Source organism: Paroedura picta, chromosome 16 (genome assembly GCF_049243985.1).
Source record: "Paroedura picta isolate Pp20150507F chromosome 16, Ppicta_v3.0, whole genome shotgun sequence".
Lineage (NCBI taxonomy): Eukaryota > Metazoa > Chordata > Lepidosauria > Squamata > Gekkonidae > Paroedura > Paroedura picta.
Genome location: NC_135384.1, coordinates 18,693,379 through 18,711,741, shown reverse-complemented (window position 1 = coordinate 18,711,741; position 18,363 = coordinate 18,693,379). Strand labels below are relative to the sequence as shown.

The 18,363-nt window shown below is 44.5% G+C and overlaps 1 protein-coding gene across 3 annotated transcripts in view; it reads left to right on the top strand.

The window, feature by feature from the left end:
* PLXDC1 (plexin domain containing 1) overlaps window positions 1-18,363 on the top strand; it is a 170,423-nt gene that overhangs the window by 110,037 nt on the left and 42,023 nt on the right. For all 3 annotated transcript variants that reach the window (XM_077314907.1, XM_077314908.1, XM_077314905.1), the window contains exons 10-11: window positions 2,294-2,354; window positions 7,864-8,002. In XM_077314907.1, the coding sequence (XP_077171022.1) occupies window positions 2,294-2,354; window positions 7,864-8,002 (200 nt within the window). The remainder of the gene's footprint in view (window positions 1-2,293; window positions 2,355-7,863; window positions 8,003-18,363) is intronic.

The following is an 18,363-nucleotide window of genomic DNA, read 5'->3' as shown; positions in this document are numbered from 1 at the left end:
TTATTATTATTATTATTATTATTATTATTATTATTATTATTATATTTATATTTATATTTATATTTATATTTATACCCCGCCTCCCCCCGAAGGCTCGAGGCGGCTCACATAACCCCGTCCCCTAAAACCATAAAATGACAATAAAAACCAATAATTTACAGTAATTGTAACAGCAATGGCGTAATCTACTCATTTGCTCTCCGCATCCTCATCTACGGCGGGGGGTGACGCTCTCTACCGCCAGTTTGTGAGGGGGGGGCTGATCTTCTTTCCGCCCGGCCTCAGTTATAAGCCTGGCGGAAGAGATCCGTCTTACAGGCCCTGCGGAATGCTGGTAATTCCCGCAGGGCCCTCAGCTCTTCCAGGAGCTCATTCCACCAGGTTGGGGCCAGGACCGAAAAGGCCCTGGCCCTAGTCGAGGCCAGGCGGGCTTCCTTGGGGCCGGGAACGACCAGTAGGTTAGCCCCCGCAGAGCGTAAAGCCCTGCGGGGGATATAGGGCAAAAGGCGGTCCCTCATATATGCTGGGCCTAGACCACGGATGGCCTTGAAGGTCAAAACCAAAACCTTGAACCTGATCCGGAAGGCGACCGGTAACCAATGCAGCTGCCTCAGAACTGGCTGGATGTGAGCCCTCCATGGTGTAGCTGTGAGGACTCTAGCAGCCGCATTTTGGACGAGTTGCAGTTTCCGGATCAAGCCCAGAGGCAGGCCGGTGTAGAGCGAGTTACAGAAATCTAGTCTAGAGGTGACCGTCGCATGGATCACTGTGGCCAGGTGTTCGGAGGACAGATAGGGCGCTAGTAGCCGAGCCTGGCGAAGATGGAAAAATGCCCGGCTAGCTACCTGTTTAACCTGTGCCTCGAGTGTTAGTGAGGCATCAATGGTCACCCCTAAATTCCTGGCCTGAGATGCGATATTAAGTTGCGTCCCGGCCAGAAAGGGTAAGCGCGCTTCCTGATCTGCCCCCCTACGGCCCAACCACAGAACCTCCGTCTTGGAGGGGTTGAGTTTCAGGCGACTCTGCTCGAGCCATCCAGCTACGGCTTCCAAACATCTGGCAAATGGATCTGGGGGGGAGTCCGGGTGGCCATCCATGAGGAGAAAGAGCTGGGTGTCATCAGCGTACTGGTGGCAACCCAGCCCATAGCTCCGTACCAGTTGAGCCAGAGGGTGCATAAAGATGTTAAATAATGTAGGAGAGAGCACCGAGCCCTGTGGGACCCCACAAGGGAGCTGGTAAGGGCCCGATACTTCCTCTCCCACGGCTACCCTCTGTGTCCGGTTTTGGAGGAAGGAGCGTATCCAGCGTAACGCTGTACCCCTTATCCCCATACCGGCAAGGCGGCTCGCTAGCAGCTCGTGATCGACCACGTCAAACGCGGCCGACAGATCTAAAAGAACTAGCACAGCAGAGCCACCTCGGTCAAGCTGGCGACGGAGGTCATCCAACAAGGAGACCAACACAGTCTCCACCCCATGACCAGGGCGGAAGCCAGACTGGTATGGATCGAGTGCCGAAGTATCTTCCAGGAACGCTAGGAGCTGGTCCGCCGCAGCCCTTTCCACCACCTTACCCAGGAACGCTAGATGCGCTACTGGGCGGTAGCTTGCAGGGTCATGTGGGTCCAGGGATGGCTTCTTGAGGAGACGGCACACCATCGCCTCCTTCAGCACCTCAGGAAACTCCCCCAACTGGAGAGAGCAGTTAACAATATCCCTGAGCTGCTCACCTATCCGTCCATCCCTCCCCTTAAGGAGCCAAGACGGACAGGGATCAAGGGGGCAGGTGGTTGCCCTCATCCTCCCCAGCAACCCGTCCACTTCGGATAAAGAGAGCCGCCTGAAGCCATCAAACGTTACCTCCAAAGGCGGCCAACGGGCCTCTAGTTCCTCTGTCTGTTTGTCTCCTCTGTCTGTTTTTATAGATCTCGGGGACTGAGAATTCAGATTTCTTCAAGTTAAGCAACATTCCATCACTCAAATCTTGCACAGATTTCCCATATCAATCTGATATTCTGAACTGTAGGCTGTTCTGTAGGCTAAAGCTGTCTTGCAGAGAGAAGAAAGTGCTGTTCCCATATATATTTTTTCTGCACCATGAGTTCTTCCATTTCCCCTGCTAAAATACAGCAACACACATTCAAGAAAGCTCCTGTGCAGCCCTGGGACCCAATTTCATCACCTTTCCAAAATTATTACTCTTTGATTCATTGACAAATGGCAGGGTGGTAGAACTGTCAATACACAGGTATGTTTTTGCAAAGTCCATGCATATGTTCCTTTCTCCATAGGTGTTCCAGTGGATTTGATCGATACCGTGAAGAGTGGTTGACATATGACTGTGCACGAGAGGTGAGATTATAATTAAGGAAATGGGAAGCACAAAAAATGATTGCAACCCTGGCTCACACTTAACTATCACTTCCTCCTCTGCCTCTTTCCTGATTGTCAGGATGCTATGTTCCTGCCATGATTTATATTAGCTTATTTAGCTTGCTAGCCTTGTTGGAATCTGTTAGTTTATTTAGCCTGTTCACCATGTTTTATTACCTCAGTGTTCTGGTCAGCTCTTCCTGCATTCACAACTCTCCCTCATCTTGTTCCTCCCACCTCACCCCCAATCATCTCCATTCTGTCCTGGAATGCAACCTTGGGATCTTCCTATCTGGTTGTTGTGTCTGTTTGAAGTTTTCCGGGGCGGATGGAGAGGCGTGGAGCGAGGGGTTAGCTTAGAAGCTAAGTAGGGTTGGTCCTGGTTCATATTTGGATGGGAGACCACCAAGGAAGTTCAGGACCACTATGCAGAACCAGGCAATGGCAAACATCTCTGAACATCTCTTGCCTTGGATACCCTACAGGGCTGCCATGATTTGGCAGCAACTCGACAGCACTTTTCACCTCCACTATAGACGATTAACATTTTATTTATGTTATTTTCAGTCTGCTTTTCTCACTGGGACTCAAAGCAGATTGCACAGTGTTAATTAATAAAGTCAACAAGATGAGACATCCAAAAACAATGCAATAGGACTGGGATTGCAGGAATCTGCACAGGGCTGAACATGAATGAGCTATAGGAAGCTATGCATTTTCTTGTTTTGTCTTCCAATTTTCCCTATCCCGTTTAGCTAGTAAAATTGTCTTTTTTATATACAGTACAACTGCCTTGTCTGGTCTCGCCATTGTTACCCAAATTGCTGGGGAATTATGAATATAGCAAGAGGCAGGGTAACACAGGATCTTTTACTACCAGTTTTTATGGGGTCCTTTCCCTGGAAGAAACCCTCCTTAAATGAAGAAGACAATTAAGCTTCACTCAGGGGATTTATTTGGGGAAAATTTTGGGATACACTCAAAACACACACAGAAGCAAAAACATACATACACAAAGTTCTACAGGGCGGGGGGGAAGATACTGCACCTTTCTTGGATCCAAGCAGCCAAGACACAGGGTTCACGACATCAGGGGTGGACAGGATGCTGGGTGTGGAGGGACAACACACACACACATACAGAGTGTGCGCAAGGCTTGATATATGTTTGAAAAATCCGGGCCAGCCCCAGGACTGCCCACTAGGAGGTCCGTGATTGTTGATTGGTCTCTGGTATTATGAGTACCTGATAGGTGGGTTTGAACTGTGAAGTCACTAGAGTGGGAGGTGTGGAATAATCTCATAAAGTAGAACAATACCTTGGCTAGGTGTAATGTGTCGCTAATGGCCCTGTCTTTGTTTTATCAGGAAGGACAGGGGGAAGACATTTGGGGATAAGAGATGCTGCTAGGCAGAAGTTACACTGGGCAAGAGAGACAAAAGAAGTTGCAATTAGTACCTTGAAGGGATATTCCGTTCCTTTAGATAGTCTAATGGTCTTTGGCTGGGGAGGGGGGTGATTTAGATAACATGCACATTTAGCTCAGTCAGTTGGGCAAGGAGGAAATGTAGTGAAGCCCAAACAGGATGGAGACCTAGCCTGGCTTCCTAGGTTTCTTAAGGGGCCCTACTGACTCCATAGTCAGTCTCTGCCAGGCTGGTTTCTGTGTGTGCCAACCTGCTCAGAGTCCAGTCATGGGCTTCTGTGCATGAAGGTATCTCTGTCCGAGGCACCCTTCCATTATGGGCTACCTCTCGGGTAACATCATTTATACAATAACTCTGCTATTTTTTATTCCATTAATTCCTCTAGTAGTATTTACCAACACTTTGAAACACAAGTCTTTATTGCAACATAATATGTCTGAAGACAATGTTTGATTTCAAAGTCAAAGTCAAAGACCTTTATTGGCATAACATTGGACATGTATATAAAAGACAAAGCTAGATCACTTGCAGAAAATCCCATGGAGGAATTTTGCAATGCCTTGAGTTACTTGAGGATTGCGATCCAGTAAAAGAGAGTGCACTAATGTTGAGGGACTGTGGATCTTGCTCGCCCGCATGAGGGGATATATGTAATTTTCTCTAAGATGGTTGTGTTGCTCACAGAGGAGACGAACATGCTCTACTGACTCAGGTTTCTTGGCGGGACATGAGCAGAGTCTGTCGGCATATTGGATTTTAGCATATCGACTTCTCGTCACTGCTATTGGTAGAAGGTTTGGCCTTGCTAGCATAAACAATTAGTTCAGGGAAGATGATTTGAAAGATGTAAAGTACTCCGGGATCCTTCTTGCTGGGGGATAGATATCAAAAAAGATGGGAGAGCATGTTCTGCGTGCTCCGGCAATAGTGTTCTGATAGTCATTATCCAAGATGCGTTGCCTGATGGTGTTGTAAGCTTGGTTCTCTTCAAGGTTTTCCAAAAGTTCAATAGACAGTCCTAAAGACTGTAGTTAGATGTTAATCTTCATGAACCAGGGTGATAGAAACTTATCATACAACATAAGATAGGCTAAGCTCCCAGCTTGGGCTCTAAAATTCAGGCGGAGCCAGTATTTAAAGATACGGAGCCAGGCTAGAGAGGCCAATTGGGTGATGCCAGTCTCCAAGTATATTGTGGATGCAGAAATGCATTTGGGGAGACCCAATAATCGATGAAGAAAGGCAGATTACAACCTCTCTACTCCTACAGGGAGGTCTATATCCCATACTGGTATGCCATAGAAAAGTTTTGTGATCAGCATAGTTTGAAAAATCTTAATAGCAGCAGGGTGGTTTTGGCCTCCCTTAGACCCATTATGCACGGGGGCTTTAACGCACATTCGGGGTGGAATGGCGGCGACTAAAATCACCGATAACGCATGATGCCGGCTGCAACCGGCCGCAGCTTCGGTGCATGCCGCCGAAAAAGCTGCGTTTGCGAAACGCGGAAGAAAGCGCAGCTTCCGGGTGACCGGGGCGCAACCAGAAGCGGCGCCCGGATCGCCGCATACATAATCGGTTACTCTGGGTTTTGCCGTCTTCCCCCTCCGCATTTTCCATGTGACCCGAAATCGCCGTTTCGGCGGCCGTGCATAATGGGCCTTTGAGAAGTAAAATCTAGCTATTGCATTTGCCTTGAGATTTGTGCAGGTTGATGTTTGGTTCCAATGTAGGGTCTATTTCAAAGAGTGGTGGAAATGGACTCCTAAGTATTTAAAATGGTGCACTTGCTCAATGAAATGTTAATTTATTTGCCACTTGGTGAGCTTTCTGGATTTAGAAAATACAACTATTTTAGATTTGGTGAAGTTGATCTGGAGTTGATTTTGATTACAATAGCTTGACAAAACTTGAAGAAGGGTTTTTAGGCCAACCTTAGTACAAGAGAGGAGGACTGCATCGTCTACATACAAAAGGAGAGGGACCGGAGAGCTTCCCAGCGTTGGGGTGTGGCAACGGATTTCCATAACATTTTCAGCCAGATCAGATACATAAAGGTTGAATAGATATGGGGCTAACACCTTTGTTGGCAGGGATTCTGTCGGAAAGTTTCCCATCCCTGGCACTGCGGATTTGGCAACCAGTATTAGTGTGGAGGTTACGAATGAGGTACAAAAGTCTGGAATCCATCCCCATGTCTGATAGTTTTTTCCAAAGTTGAGTTCTAGGGATGGAATCGAAGGCAGCTTGCAGATTGAGAAAGTGGCATAGAGCTTGCCCTGTTTGGCACAGGTGTATTTAGCCGCTAGATGGTAGAGGGTCATGGCATGATCGAGCGTGGACTTTCCTGTCATAAAACCGATCTGTTCTGGCTCCACCTTAGTAGCTGACCACTCCACTAATCTGGATCTAAGATAGCTAGCATAGATTTTACCAGGGACAGAAAGAAGACTGATAGGTCTGTAGTTAGCTGGGAGGTTTGGGTCGCCTTTTTTGAAAATCGGGACGACTACTACTTCTTTCCAAGAGGCAGGGAAGGAACCGCTGGAATTTATTTTGGTGAAAAGAGAAGCAAGGAGAGGGGCCCAATAGTTAGCAAATTTTTGCAAGATTGCCACATTGGAGTTTGGAAATGAGTTCTCAGATTTCATTTTCTTCAACTGGAGATCAGTGGGGAAACCCGGGTGTTAACAATTCTTCATTTCCATCAGATGGCAGGTTGGAATCATAGAAGACTTTGGAGAAATTATCTATCCATGTTAATAGTGGAGTTTGGTGCAGATCGAGTGCCTCCAAGGCCCTGGCCCACAAGTTGCCAGAACAGCCGGTTATCACAAGTTTGAAGAGCCCGTGTTAGGTTGTCCCAGGCCTTGGTTAAGGCTAGTTGTTTTTTGGACTTAGGCTGTAGAATTTATTTCTGGCTTCAAAATATTCTTTGAACCCTTGAGGTGTGTATATATGTTTACTATAACTAAACAATTTCCTCAGCTTCTGTTTCTCAACCCTACAGTGTTTATCAAACCAGCAGTGTACAGAGGCAGAGGAATGTGATTTTTGGCAGGGAGACCTGTTCAGGCACAGTTCAGCTGATTGGGTAGCAAAGGTCGAATAGTTTTGAAGGGCATCATTGATGGTACTAGCCGCTACCACGCAGTGCAAGTGAGTGCAAGTGAGGCATTTTTGTCAAAAAAGTAATGGGCTCACACCTCAGATTTGGTAGACCATCTGTGAGATCTGATCTCTTCAGGGAGCTCATTCCCCAAGCTGGGGACCTGAACAGAGAAAACTCTGGCTCCTTTTCCAGTTCCGGCAAGCAGAGAAAGCAGGCATGTCACCGGCAGAGTAAAGATAAGTTCTGTTTATTTTATCCTGCTAAATCAACTTCTCCCGTGCCATACCAACCGTATTGCCTATTAGACTGACAATCAGGATGGAGTGAGACTGAGAACTGTAGTTTGTTTATCCAAACAACACTGAGAGACGCTGGCGAACTGAGAAACTCTGTATCCCACTTTTTAAGTTTGATTTTTCTGTTTGATTCTGCTGAATCATGTACCATTATTTTGGAGTTAGCTTTGATCACCTTTCACGCCACTGCTTGACTAAATGGAATGCCTGCTAGTTTCTTTGGTGTGCCATCCATTGGCTCTCCATTTTACTCTCCATGTTGGCCAAAGGACCTGGCATCCACAATGAATAGTTAGTATGCAGAGCAACAGGTGTGCTACTCCTCACACCACCAATTTCCATTTGTTATAGACTAGGTGATCACTTAATTCCTTATAACATTATAGTGGCTGAAAATCCTATATATGAAATCTCCAAACTTGTTATAGCTGGGGTGACATTTGGAATTTTAAAAATTGAGAGTGTAGCCACAAAAAGGATGCCACAGGAAACTGTTGCAAAATGGCTGCCATGCTGGAGACAGCTTTTTCTATCCTTGCAGATGCAAAGGTTGTATTTCTGAAGTACTTCCTACTCCACTGAGGTGGAAGAAAACCATATTCTAAACAAGGGCAGCAGCCAAGTTAACAGTTTGATTTGGTTTGTTGTTTCAGTCAGAAGAGAAGACTTGTGCAGACTTTGAAGAGGATGAATATTACTACTCATCACCCCCCAACAGCAGTCCCTTCACACTGTTCAGGGAAGATGTCACTACTACCAATTCCCATTTTGTTGACAGCCTAACCACTGAAGGTAACTCTTGGGATCAGAGGTTATACCTGCAGACAGAAGGATAGACCTGATGGTATATCTTATGCCCAAGGAATGCATGCACAATTTTTTTTAAAGGAAGGTTCCATTAATGACAAAGTGCAAGACAGGTGGTGGCATAACCACATTTCAAAGCAAATGGAGAACGCATGCAGTGGGTCCAATCATGGCTTAAAAGACAAAAAATACAAGGTAAAAGCCATATAGCAGAATAACTAAAGCATCAGATGAGAATTCAAATTGTTGGCAAAACTAAGTCAGACTGTACTGCAGAAATGGTCTGAGAGAATCATAGAATCATAGAGGTAGAAAGAATCTCCAGGGTCATCTCCAGGGTCATCTAGTCCAATCAATGCAAAGTGCAGGAAATACACAACCACCTGTCTACCCACAGTGAACCCAATTCCATGCCCAGATGATGCCATCTCAAAAAAACCAGAATCCCTGGCCAGTCTGGCCTGGAGGGAATTCACCTACTGGCCACAATGTGGCGATCGACATTTCCCTGGGCATGCAAGGAAGGGCAACACGGGCTAGCACCAACACAATCCCTCTTACAACCTGCCTAAGTTCACAGAATCTCTGCCAGATGTCTATCTAGCCTCTGCTTAAAAACTTCCTCCCAAGGAAGGTTGTTCAATAGAAGGACCACTCTGTCTGGAACTGGATGTTTAAACTGGATTTTTAGCCAAAAATTCTTTCGAATTAATTTAAACCCACTGGTTCTGGTATGACCGTCTGGGACAATAGAAAACAACTCTGTTCCATCATCTATGTAACAGCCCCTCAAGTATGACTGTCATATCACCTCTTAGTCATCTTCTCTCCAGGCTAAGTAGAACGAGCTCTCTCAACCTTTCTTCATACGTTTTGGTGTCAAAACTCCTCATTATTTTTGTTGTCCACCTCTGGATGCACTCCATCTTGTCTATATCCTTCTTCAATTGTGGTGCCTAAAACTGAACACAGTAGAGGTATAATTAGAGCAGAGTTATACAATCTGGATACTCTACTTCTTTTGATACAACCCAAAATCTCATTTGCCTTTTTAGCCACCGAGTCACACTGCTGTTCAGTGTATGATCTACTAAGACTCCTAGATCTTTTTCACACATACTATTGCCAAGATAGGTCTCTGCCATCCTACAATGATGCATTTGATTTTTCCTATCTAAATGCAGAATTTCACTATTGAAATTCATTTTAGTCCTGTTTTCCAGCCTGTCAAGATTATCATGTATCCTGATTCTGTCTTTTGCTGTGTTTGCTACCCCTCCCAGTTTAGTATCATCTGCAGATTTAATAAGCCTCCCTTCTGTTCCTTCATCCAAATAATTTATAAATATGTTGAACAACACAGGGCCAGGGACAAATCCCTGAGATGCTCCACTCATCCTCTCCAAGAAGATTACGAACTATTAACAAGCACCCTTTTGGTGCAATCTAGACATTGGTTAACAGTAACGGGATCCATACTGCATTTTACCAACTTGTCAACAAGAATATCATGTGAAACCTTATGAAAAGCTTTACTGAAATCAAGAAAAATATATCCATAGCATTCCCCTGATCCAGCAAGGTAGTAACTTTCACAAAAAAGACATAAGGTTAGTCTGCCATGACTTACTCTTTAGAAAGCCATGCTGACTCTTACAGCCACCTGCTCTAGCTGCTCAAGGACTGACGATTTGTTATATAATTTCTAAAAATAGACAACAAGCTGATGGGTTGTCCTCCTTTTTCCCTTTCTTGAAGATGGGACATAATTTGCCCCTCTCCAAACTTCTGCCCCTTCACCTGTTCTCCAAGACTTGTCAAAAATAATGGACAGAGGTTCACAAATTATATTCACAAGTTCTTTAAGTACACTTGGATGCAATTCATCTGGATCAGTGGACTTAGTTTCATTTAAAGAAACTAGGTGTTTATGGACTAGCCCTACAATGATCCTAGGCGTCTACTCCCATCATAATGTGATATGATTTTGCCACAATAAGTATGATTTCCATCGCAAAAGAAGACTGAGGAGAAGTAGGAATTGAGCAGTTCAGTCCTCTGTTACAATGTCACTTTCTTGTCCCTACACTTTGAACATAGCTAAAGAACCCTTTCTTGTTGTGTTTAGTATTTCTTGATAGCTTCAGCTCATACTGAGCTTTAGCTTTTCTAACACTCTCCCTACAAGCATTGGTTATTTGTTTATCCTTGTTCATCCTTGGCTATAAGACCTTTCTTCCATATCCTAAATGAGTCTTTTATTACTCAAATATTTTGAAAACTGTTTATGGAGCCACCCAGGCTTCTTTAGGCTCCTCCTGTATTTCCTTCTCAAGGGAATTGTTTGCCTTCAGTATTTCACTTTTAAGAAACTCTCATGCAGTCTAAACATCCAGAAGAAGTTCCTGACAGAGCGGGTTCTCAGTGGAACAGGCTTCCTCAGAAGGCGGGGGGTTCGCCATTTTTGGAAATTTTTAAACAGAGACTAGATAGCCATCTGATGGAGAGGCTGATTCTGTGAAGGCTTAAGAGGGGGCAGGTGACAGTAGATGAGCGATAGAGCTGAGAGTGTCCTGCATAATGCAGGGGGGTTGGACTAGATAACCCATGAGGTGCCTTCCAACTCTATGATTCTATGATTCATCCCTCATAGTTATCCAATGAGGAAGCTTGGGATTTGGGTCTGGTTCTTCCTCCATTCCCACCTCAAGTGATGATGTATCAGTTTCATCTACATGTCCTCACACCCTCCTCCCTCTTCCCTCTGTATTTTTCAAAAATTGATCACATAACAGGGAAAATTAGAAGTAACAATGATGCCCACTTTCTGGGAATGCTCCAAAAAGTTGTTGTTGTTGTTAGGTGCGAAGTCGTGTCTGACCCATTGTGACTCCATGGACAATGATCCTCCAGGCCTTCCTGTCCTCTACCATTCCCCGGAGTCCATTTAAGTTTGCAACTACTGCCTCAGTGACTCCATCCAGCCACCTCATTCTCTGTCGTCCCCTTCTTCTTTTGCCCTCAATAGCTCCCAGCATTAGGCTCTTCTCCAGGGAGTCCTTCCTTCTCATGAGGTGGCCAAAGTATTTGAGTTTTATCTTCAGGATCTGGCCTTCTAAGGAGCAGTCAGGGCTGATCTCCTCTAGGACTGACCAATTTGTTCGTCTTGCAGTCCAAGGGACTCGCTAGAGTCTTCTCTGGTACCAGAGTTCAAAAGCCTCAATTCTTTGACGCTCGGCCTTCCTTATGGTCCAACTTTCACAGCCATACATTGCAACTGGGAAGAACATAGCCTTGACTAGACGCACTTTAGTAGGCAGGTTGATTTCTCTGCTTTTTAGGATGCTGTCTAGATTTGCCATAGCTTTCCTCCCCAGGAGCAAGCGTGTTTTAATTTCTTTGCTGCAGTCCCCATCTGCAGTGATCTTGGAACCCAGGAAAATAAAGTCTGTCACTACTTCAATTTTTTCCCCATCTATTTGCCAGGAATTGAGAGGGCCGGATGCCATGATTTTCGTTTTCTTGATATTGAGTTTCAAGCCAACCTTTGCACTCTCCTCCTTTACCTGCATCAAGAGGCTCTTTAGTTCCTCTTGGCTTTCTGCCATTAGAGTGGTATCATCTGCATATCTGACGTTGTTGATATTTCTCCCTGCAATCTTAGAATCATAGAATCATAGAGTTGGAAGGGGCCATACAGGCCATCTAGTCCAACCCACTGCTCAACGCAGGATCAGCCCTAAGCATCCTAAAGCAAAAATCTTGATCCCAATTTGTGACTCATATAACCCCGCCTTTCTCATGATGTGCTCTGCATACAAGTTAAATAGGCAAGGCAACAGTATACAGCCTTACCGAAGTCCTTTCTCAATTTTGAACCAATCAGTGATTCCATGCCCGGTTCTCACTGTTGCTTCTTGACCTGCATATAGGTTTCTCAAGAGACAGATAAGATGCTCTGGTATTCCTATCTCTTTAAGAACTTGCCACAATTTGTTGTGCTCCACATAGCTTTAGCATAGTCAATGAAGCAGAAGTAAATGTTCTTCCCTAGCGTTCCCCATGATCCAGCATATGTTAGCAATTTGATTTCTAGTTCCTCTGCCTCTTCGAAATCCTGCCTGTACTTCTGGAAGTTCTCGGTCCATATATTTCTGGAGCCTAGCTTGTAGGATTTTGAGTATAACTTTGCTAGCATAAGAAATGAGTGCAATGGTGCGGTAGTTTAAACATTCTTTGGCGTTGTTGCCCTTCTTTGGGATTGGAATGTAAACTGACCTTTTCCAATCCTGGAGTTTTCCAAATTTGCTGGCATATTGAGTGTAGCACTCTTACTGCATCGTCTTTTAAGATTTTGAATAGTTCAATTGGAATACTGTCACCTCCACTAGCTTTATTGTTGCTCAGACTTCCTAAGGCCCATTTGACTTCACATTCCAGGATGTCTGGCTCCAGGTCAGTGACTACCCCATCGCGGTTATCAGGGATGTTAAGGTCACTCTTGTATAGTTCTTCTGTATAATTTTGGCGCCTTTCTTTACTCTCTTCTGAATCATAGAATCATAGAATCATAGAGTTGGAAAGGGCCATACAGGCCATCTAGTCCAACCCACTGCTCAACGCAGGATCAGCCCAAAGCATCCTAAAGCATTCTGCTTCTGTTATGTCCCTACCATTTTGGTCCTTTATCATACCCATCTTTGCATGAAATGTTCTCTTCATATCTCCAATTTTCTTGAAGAGATCTCTGGTCCTCCCTATTCTATTGTTTTCTTCTATTTGTTTGCATTGTTCATTTAAGAAGGCAATCTTATCCCTTCTAGCTATTTTCTGGAATTCAGCATTCCCTTCCCTTCCCTTCTCTCTCAGCTATTTGTAAAGCTTCCTCAGACAGCCATTTAGCCTTCTTGCATTTCTTGTTCTTTGGGATGGTTTTAGTTGCTACCTCTTGTACAATGTTGCAAACCTCCGCCCATAGTTCTTCAGGCTATCTATCAGATCTAATTTCTTAGTTCTTAGCCCATAGTTCTTCAGGCTGTCTATCAGATCTAATTTCTTACATCTATTTGTCACATCTACTGTATATTCATTAGGGATATGATTTAGTTCATACCTGAGTGGCTAGTGCTTTTCCCTACTTTCTTCCATTTGAGCCTAAATTTTGCAACAAGAAGCTGATGATCTGAACCACAATCGGCTCCTGGTCTTTTTTTTTACTGATTATATAGAACTATTCCGTCTCTTGCTGCAGAGCAAATAGTCAATCTGATTTCTGTGTTGACCGTCTGGTGTTGTCCATGTGTAGAGTCATCTCTTGGGTTGTTGGAAAAGAGTTTTGCTATGACCATTGTATTCTCTTGACAAAATTCAACCAGCCTGTGCCCTGCTTCATTTTGTACTTCAAGGCCAAACTTGCCTGTTATCCCGGTTATCTTTTGGCTTCCTACTTTAGTATTCCAATCCCCCATGATGATAAACACATCATGGATGGTCAGCTTCATCCTCTTCAGCAGCAGTGGTTGGGGCATAGATCTGTATTACTGTGATATTGAATGGTTTGGCTTGGATTCGAACTGAGATAATCTTTTGGCTTCCTACTTTAGCGTTCCAATCCCCCATGATAATAAGCACATCATTTTTTAGAATCATAGAGTTGGAAGGGGCCATACAGGCCATCTAGTCCAACCCCCTGCTCAACGCAGGATTAGCCCTAAGCATCCTAAAGCATCCAAGAAAAGTGTGTATCCAACCTTTGCTTGAAGACTGCCAGTGAGGGGGAGGTCACCACCTCCTTAGGCAGCCTATTCCACTGCTGAACTACTCTGACTGTGAAAAATTTTTTCCTGATATCTAGCCTATATCGTTGTACTTGAAGTTTAAACCCATTACTGCGTCCTCTCCTCTGCAGCCAACAGACACAGCATCCTGCCCTCCTCCAAGTGACAACCTTTCAAATACTTAAAGAGGGCTATCATGTCCCCTCTCAACCTCCTTTTCTCCAGGCTGAACATTCCCAAGTCCCTCAACCTATCTTCATAGGGCTTGGTCCCTTGGCCCCAGATCATCCTCGTCACTCTCCTCTGTACCCTTTCAATTTTATCACAACAGAGGTCAGACTCACTGGTCTGTAGTTTCCCGAGTCATCCTTCCTTCCTTTTTTGAAGATCGGAATAACATTTGCTCTCTTCCAGTCCTTCGGGACATCTCCAATCCTTAAAGAGGTTCCGAAGATGATGGACAAGGGCTGTGCAAGTTCTCTGGAAAGTTCTTTGAGTACTCTCGGGTGCATTTCATCCGGACCAGGGGGTTTGAACTCATCCAGTGCAGCTAAATGCCTCTCGACAACCTCTCTATCCATGTTAACCTGCCACCCAGACACTGTCCTTTGGCTACGGCCATCTCTAGATGTGCCTAAACACTTTGACCTGTGGGAAAAAACAGATGTAAAATAGGCACTAAGCCTTTCTGCTTTCTCTGCATCTTCCGTTAGAGTTTGTCCATCCGCACCCAACAGTGGGCCTATTGCCTCCTTTACTTTACGTTTGCTCCTCACATAACTGAAAAATCTTTTCTTGTTACAGTGGGCTTCCCTGGCCAATCTTAGCTCACTCTCAGCTTTGGCCTTTCTTATGATTGATCTACAGTGTCTAGTAACCTGTAGGTACTCTTCTTTAGAGCTCTGTCCTTCCCTCCATTTCCTGAACATTTTCCTTTTCTTTCTTAGTTCCTCTTGAAGTTCTCTGTTCATCCAAATAGGCTTCTTAGAGCTCCTGCAGTGTTTTCGTCTTTCTGGGATAGTCATTGATTGAGCATGCAATAGCTCCTGTTTGAGTAGCGCCCACTCTCCACATGCTCCCTTCCCTTTCAGCATTCTCATCCATGGTATGACACTCATCATGTCTCTGAGTTTATTAAAGTTTGCCCTACGAAAATCCAATATCCACGTCTGGCTACAAGCTTCCTTGGCTCCCCATCTCAAAAGGAATTCTATGAGGACATGGTCACTTCCCCCTAGGGTCCCCACCTCTTTCACCTCATCCACCAACTCTTGCCTGTTGGTCAGTATTAAGTCCAGTAATTTTTTGCCATTGCTTCTAGAAGGTGTTGTAGGGCTTCATAGAACTGGTCAACTTCATCCTCTTCAGCAGCAGTGGTTGGGGCATAGACCTGGATCACTGTGATGTTGAATGGTTTGCCTTGGATTCGAACTGAGATCATTCTGTCATTTTGGGGATTGTATCCCAAGACTGCTTTTCCTACTCTCTTACTGATTATGTAGGCTACTCCATTTCTTCTGCGAGATTCTTGTCCACAGTAGTATACCTGATGGTCATCTGAATTAAATTCACCCATTCCTGTCCATTTTAGTTCACTGATTCCTAAAATGTCGATGTTCAGTCTTGTCATCTCTGGTTTGACCATGTCCAGCTATCCTTGATTCATGGATCTGACGTTCCATATTCCTATGGAATAAAAGTCTTTACAGCATCAGACTGTCTTTTCGCCACCAGTTCCCTTCACAACTGAGCATCCTTTCGGCTTTGGCCCAGTCGCTTCATTCATTCTGGTGCTACTCGTACTAGCCGTCTGCTCATCCCCAGTAGCATATTGGACACCTTCCGACCTGAGGGGCTCATCTTCCGGCGTCATATCGTTTTGCCTTTTGAACCTGTCCATTGGGTTTTCATGGCAAAGATACTGGAGTGGTTTGCCATTTCCTTCTCCAGTGGATCACCTTTTGTCAGAGCTCTCTGCTACGATCTGTCCATCTTGGGTGGCCCTGCACGGCATAGCTCATAGCTTCACTGAGCTACGCAAGCCTCCTTGCCACGGCAAGGCAGTGATCCTTGAAGGGGGTTGCATGATCATAGAGCCAAGAAAGATTAAATCATCTATACATTCCCTGTTCTCGTTGTCAATCGTGACTTTCGTGCTACTGCCAGTAGTTGTCATGATCTTGGTCTTTTTTATATTTATATATCCATTGGGTTTTCATGGCAAAGATACTGGAGTGGTTTGCCATTTCCTTCTCCAGTGGATCACTTTTTGTCAGAGCTCTCCCTGCACGGCCCCGTACGGCATAGCTCATAGCTTCACTGAGCTATGCAAGCCCCCTTGCCACGACAAGGCAGCGATCCTTGAAGGGGTCCAAAAAGTTACCTTAAGTCAAAAAAGAGAATTCTATATTCCTCTCCCTGCTTCCCTCTATCTCCCCTTCCAGCATCTAAATATGCTTCCATGATTTAAGGTGCAATGGGACACTTTGTAACTTTTGTGGAGATAAACAGCTGTGTAATGGCAGCCAATGTGTTTTGTCTTCATGCATGCATGGTGATTGAGCACACATCAACAGAAGACACTTCCTCCCCTTGTTTGGATGATCTGAGTGGCACCAGAATCAAGGTGTGATTTAAAAAGAAATTACATTGTGAGTGCATTATGGCGTATGCTCAGACCAAAAACAGATGGGGGGAAGCATGATGGGAAGTGAGACCACCCATTCTCCTAACGAAAATGCAAAACACATCCCAAAATTGGAGTCCTGACCAGTGACTTGAGAAAACCACAGAGGCAGAATACCAGGTGCAAATTTAGAGTCTACATTTGGAATCCAATATAGTGAAAACACACCAGTAAATAACTGCAGAATTAGTCTGCAGATAGAATATGAATAATGCAAAATATGAGCAGCAACAGGCAGAGCCTGGAGCCCTGTGACCTCTCATTTTAGAAATTAGCCAGTAGAAATCAAGATGCACTTTCTCCAATAAATAGGACATTTTCCAGTCTAACCTAATTTTCTCCATCATGAGTACTGACTTATTCCCCAGGATCTTATGCATAATATGCCTCTTTTAGTACCAATGCTGTATCCCCTCTGAGAATAGTGACAGGTACCAGTTCAATTTTGCTGTTTAATAGTCCCTATCATGAGCTGCTAATTATGTAGAAAAGAACATTAGTAATTGCCCTTCAGTAAGCACGGAGGAAGAGGAAAGAATTATTTTGTGGCAGCTGTGACTTTGAATAGAGCTATTAAAAGACAAAGGAAGCACCTCCACTGCAACTGTCATGATTTCCCAAATAATTTTTAATAAATCTGGACAGAGGAAAAAAAGGGGGTATACTTTTTTTGTTGCCAACATATTCAAGCATAGAGTTAATTTCTAGTCTTGGAAGAAGCTTACAATAGTCAGTTATGCCAGGGCAGGAAAATTTATTTGTAGAAGCAGCAAAGTGTGGGATGGAAAGTAAGTGAAAATGGGGCTCAAGCAATATCCAGTCTGTGTGGACATCAATTATGGTTACTCAGGGCAGGAATAGATCTTCCCAGTGACTTAAGGGTAGCTGGTACCCAATTCAGATCAAGGCTGTGTGAAAGAGAGATTTAACCCTTCCCCTGCATGATTTCTAAGGTTGTCAACCTTCAGGTCGTGGCTGGTGATCGGAATTACAACTGGTCTCCAGGCTACAAAAATCAATAACCATGGATGAATTTACAGTTTTAGAAAATGGACTCCATGGCATTATATCATAGGCATTTTACTGGGTTCCCAACTGCCTTGGCAAATGTCAGGAGACTTGAGGGATGGTGGCTAGGGAAGGCAGAGTTTGAGGAGGGTGAGATGTTACAAGGGTTTCCAGAGCCTCTCTGGTCACTTCCAGATGATGCTGTAGGTGGCCTCCCCAAGGTCTTTAGCAGAGACTACAGCAAATTTCTAAAGTAAATCTTTTACCCCTCAGTTTCTTTGGGGCAGGTAATTGGGGTAGAAATGGGTAATTCTCACCTCAGACTGGTAAATAGGAGGACAAGTCTGCTCCTGGTAGACTTTGGCCTTTTTGTTGGAAAATGCAAGATCTATTTTTCAATAGTATTTTTCAATAGTATATGAAGAATAACCTACAGGGGGCATCAGAGTTGTAAATTTAGCATAGATTAGGAACTTCCCAGCATTTTTCAAATAATCTCCACCTGATTGGCTCACATGGAGACTTCCTGCTCCTTTGAGCAAACTTTCTCCCCGATTCCCTCCAGAACTGAATTAAGGACCATAGGGTCATTCCACACAACTTAAATATAGCATGCTGCTAACCTCTCGCAGGCTCCATATTTTTGACATTTTGCATGATGTCTTCCACATCCCACCTCCTTCCAGCTAAACTCTCGCTACATCCTTTGAAATGTAGCGAAAATTGGGGAATAGCAAAACGTGGATTTCCCTGTAAAAAAAACATTAGCTGACAGTGAGCAACCAGCTCTCAACCAGCCAAAGAAACATATGGAGAAGTAGCGTGACATTCACCTTTGAAATGTCCCGCCCTCTCTCCAGCCTCCCTTATTTCCA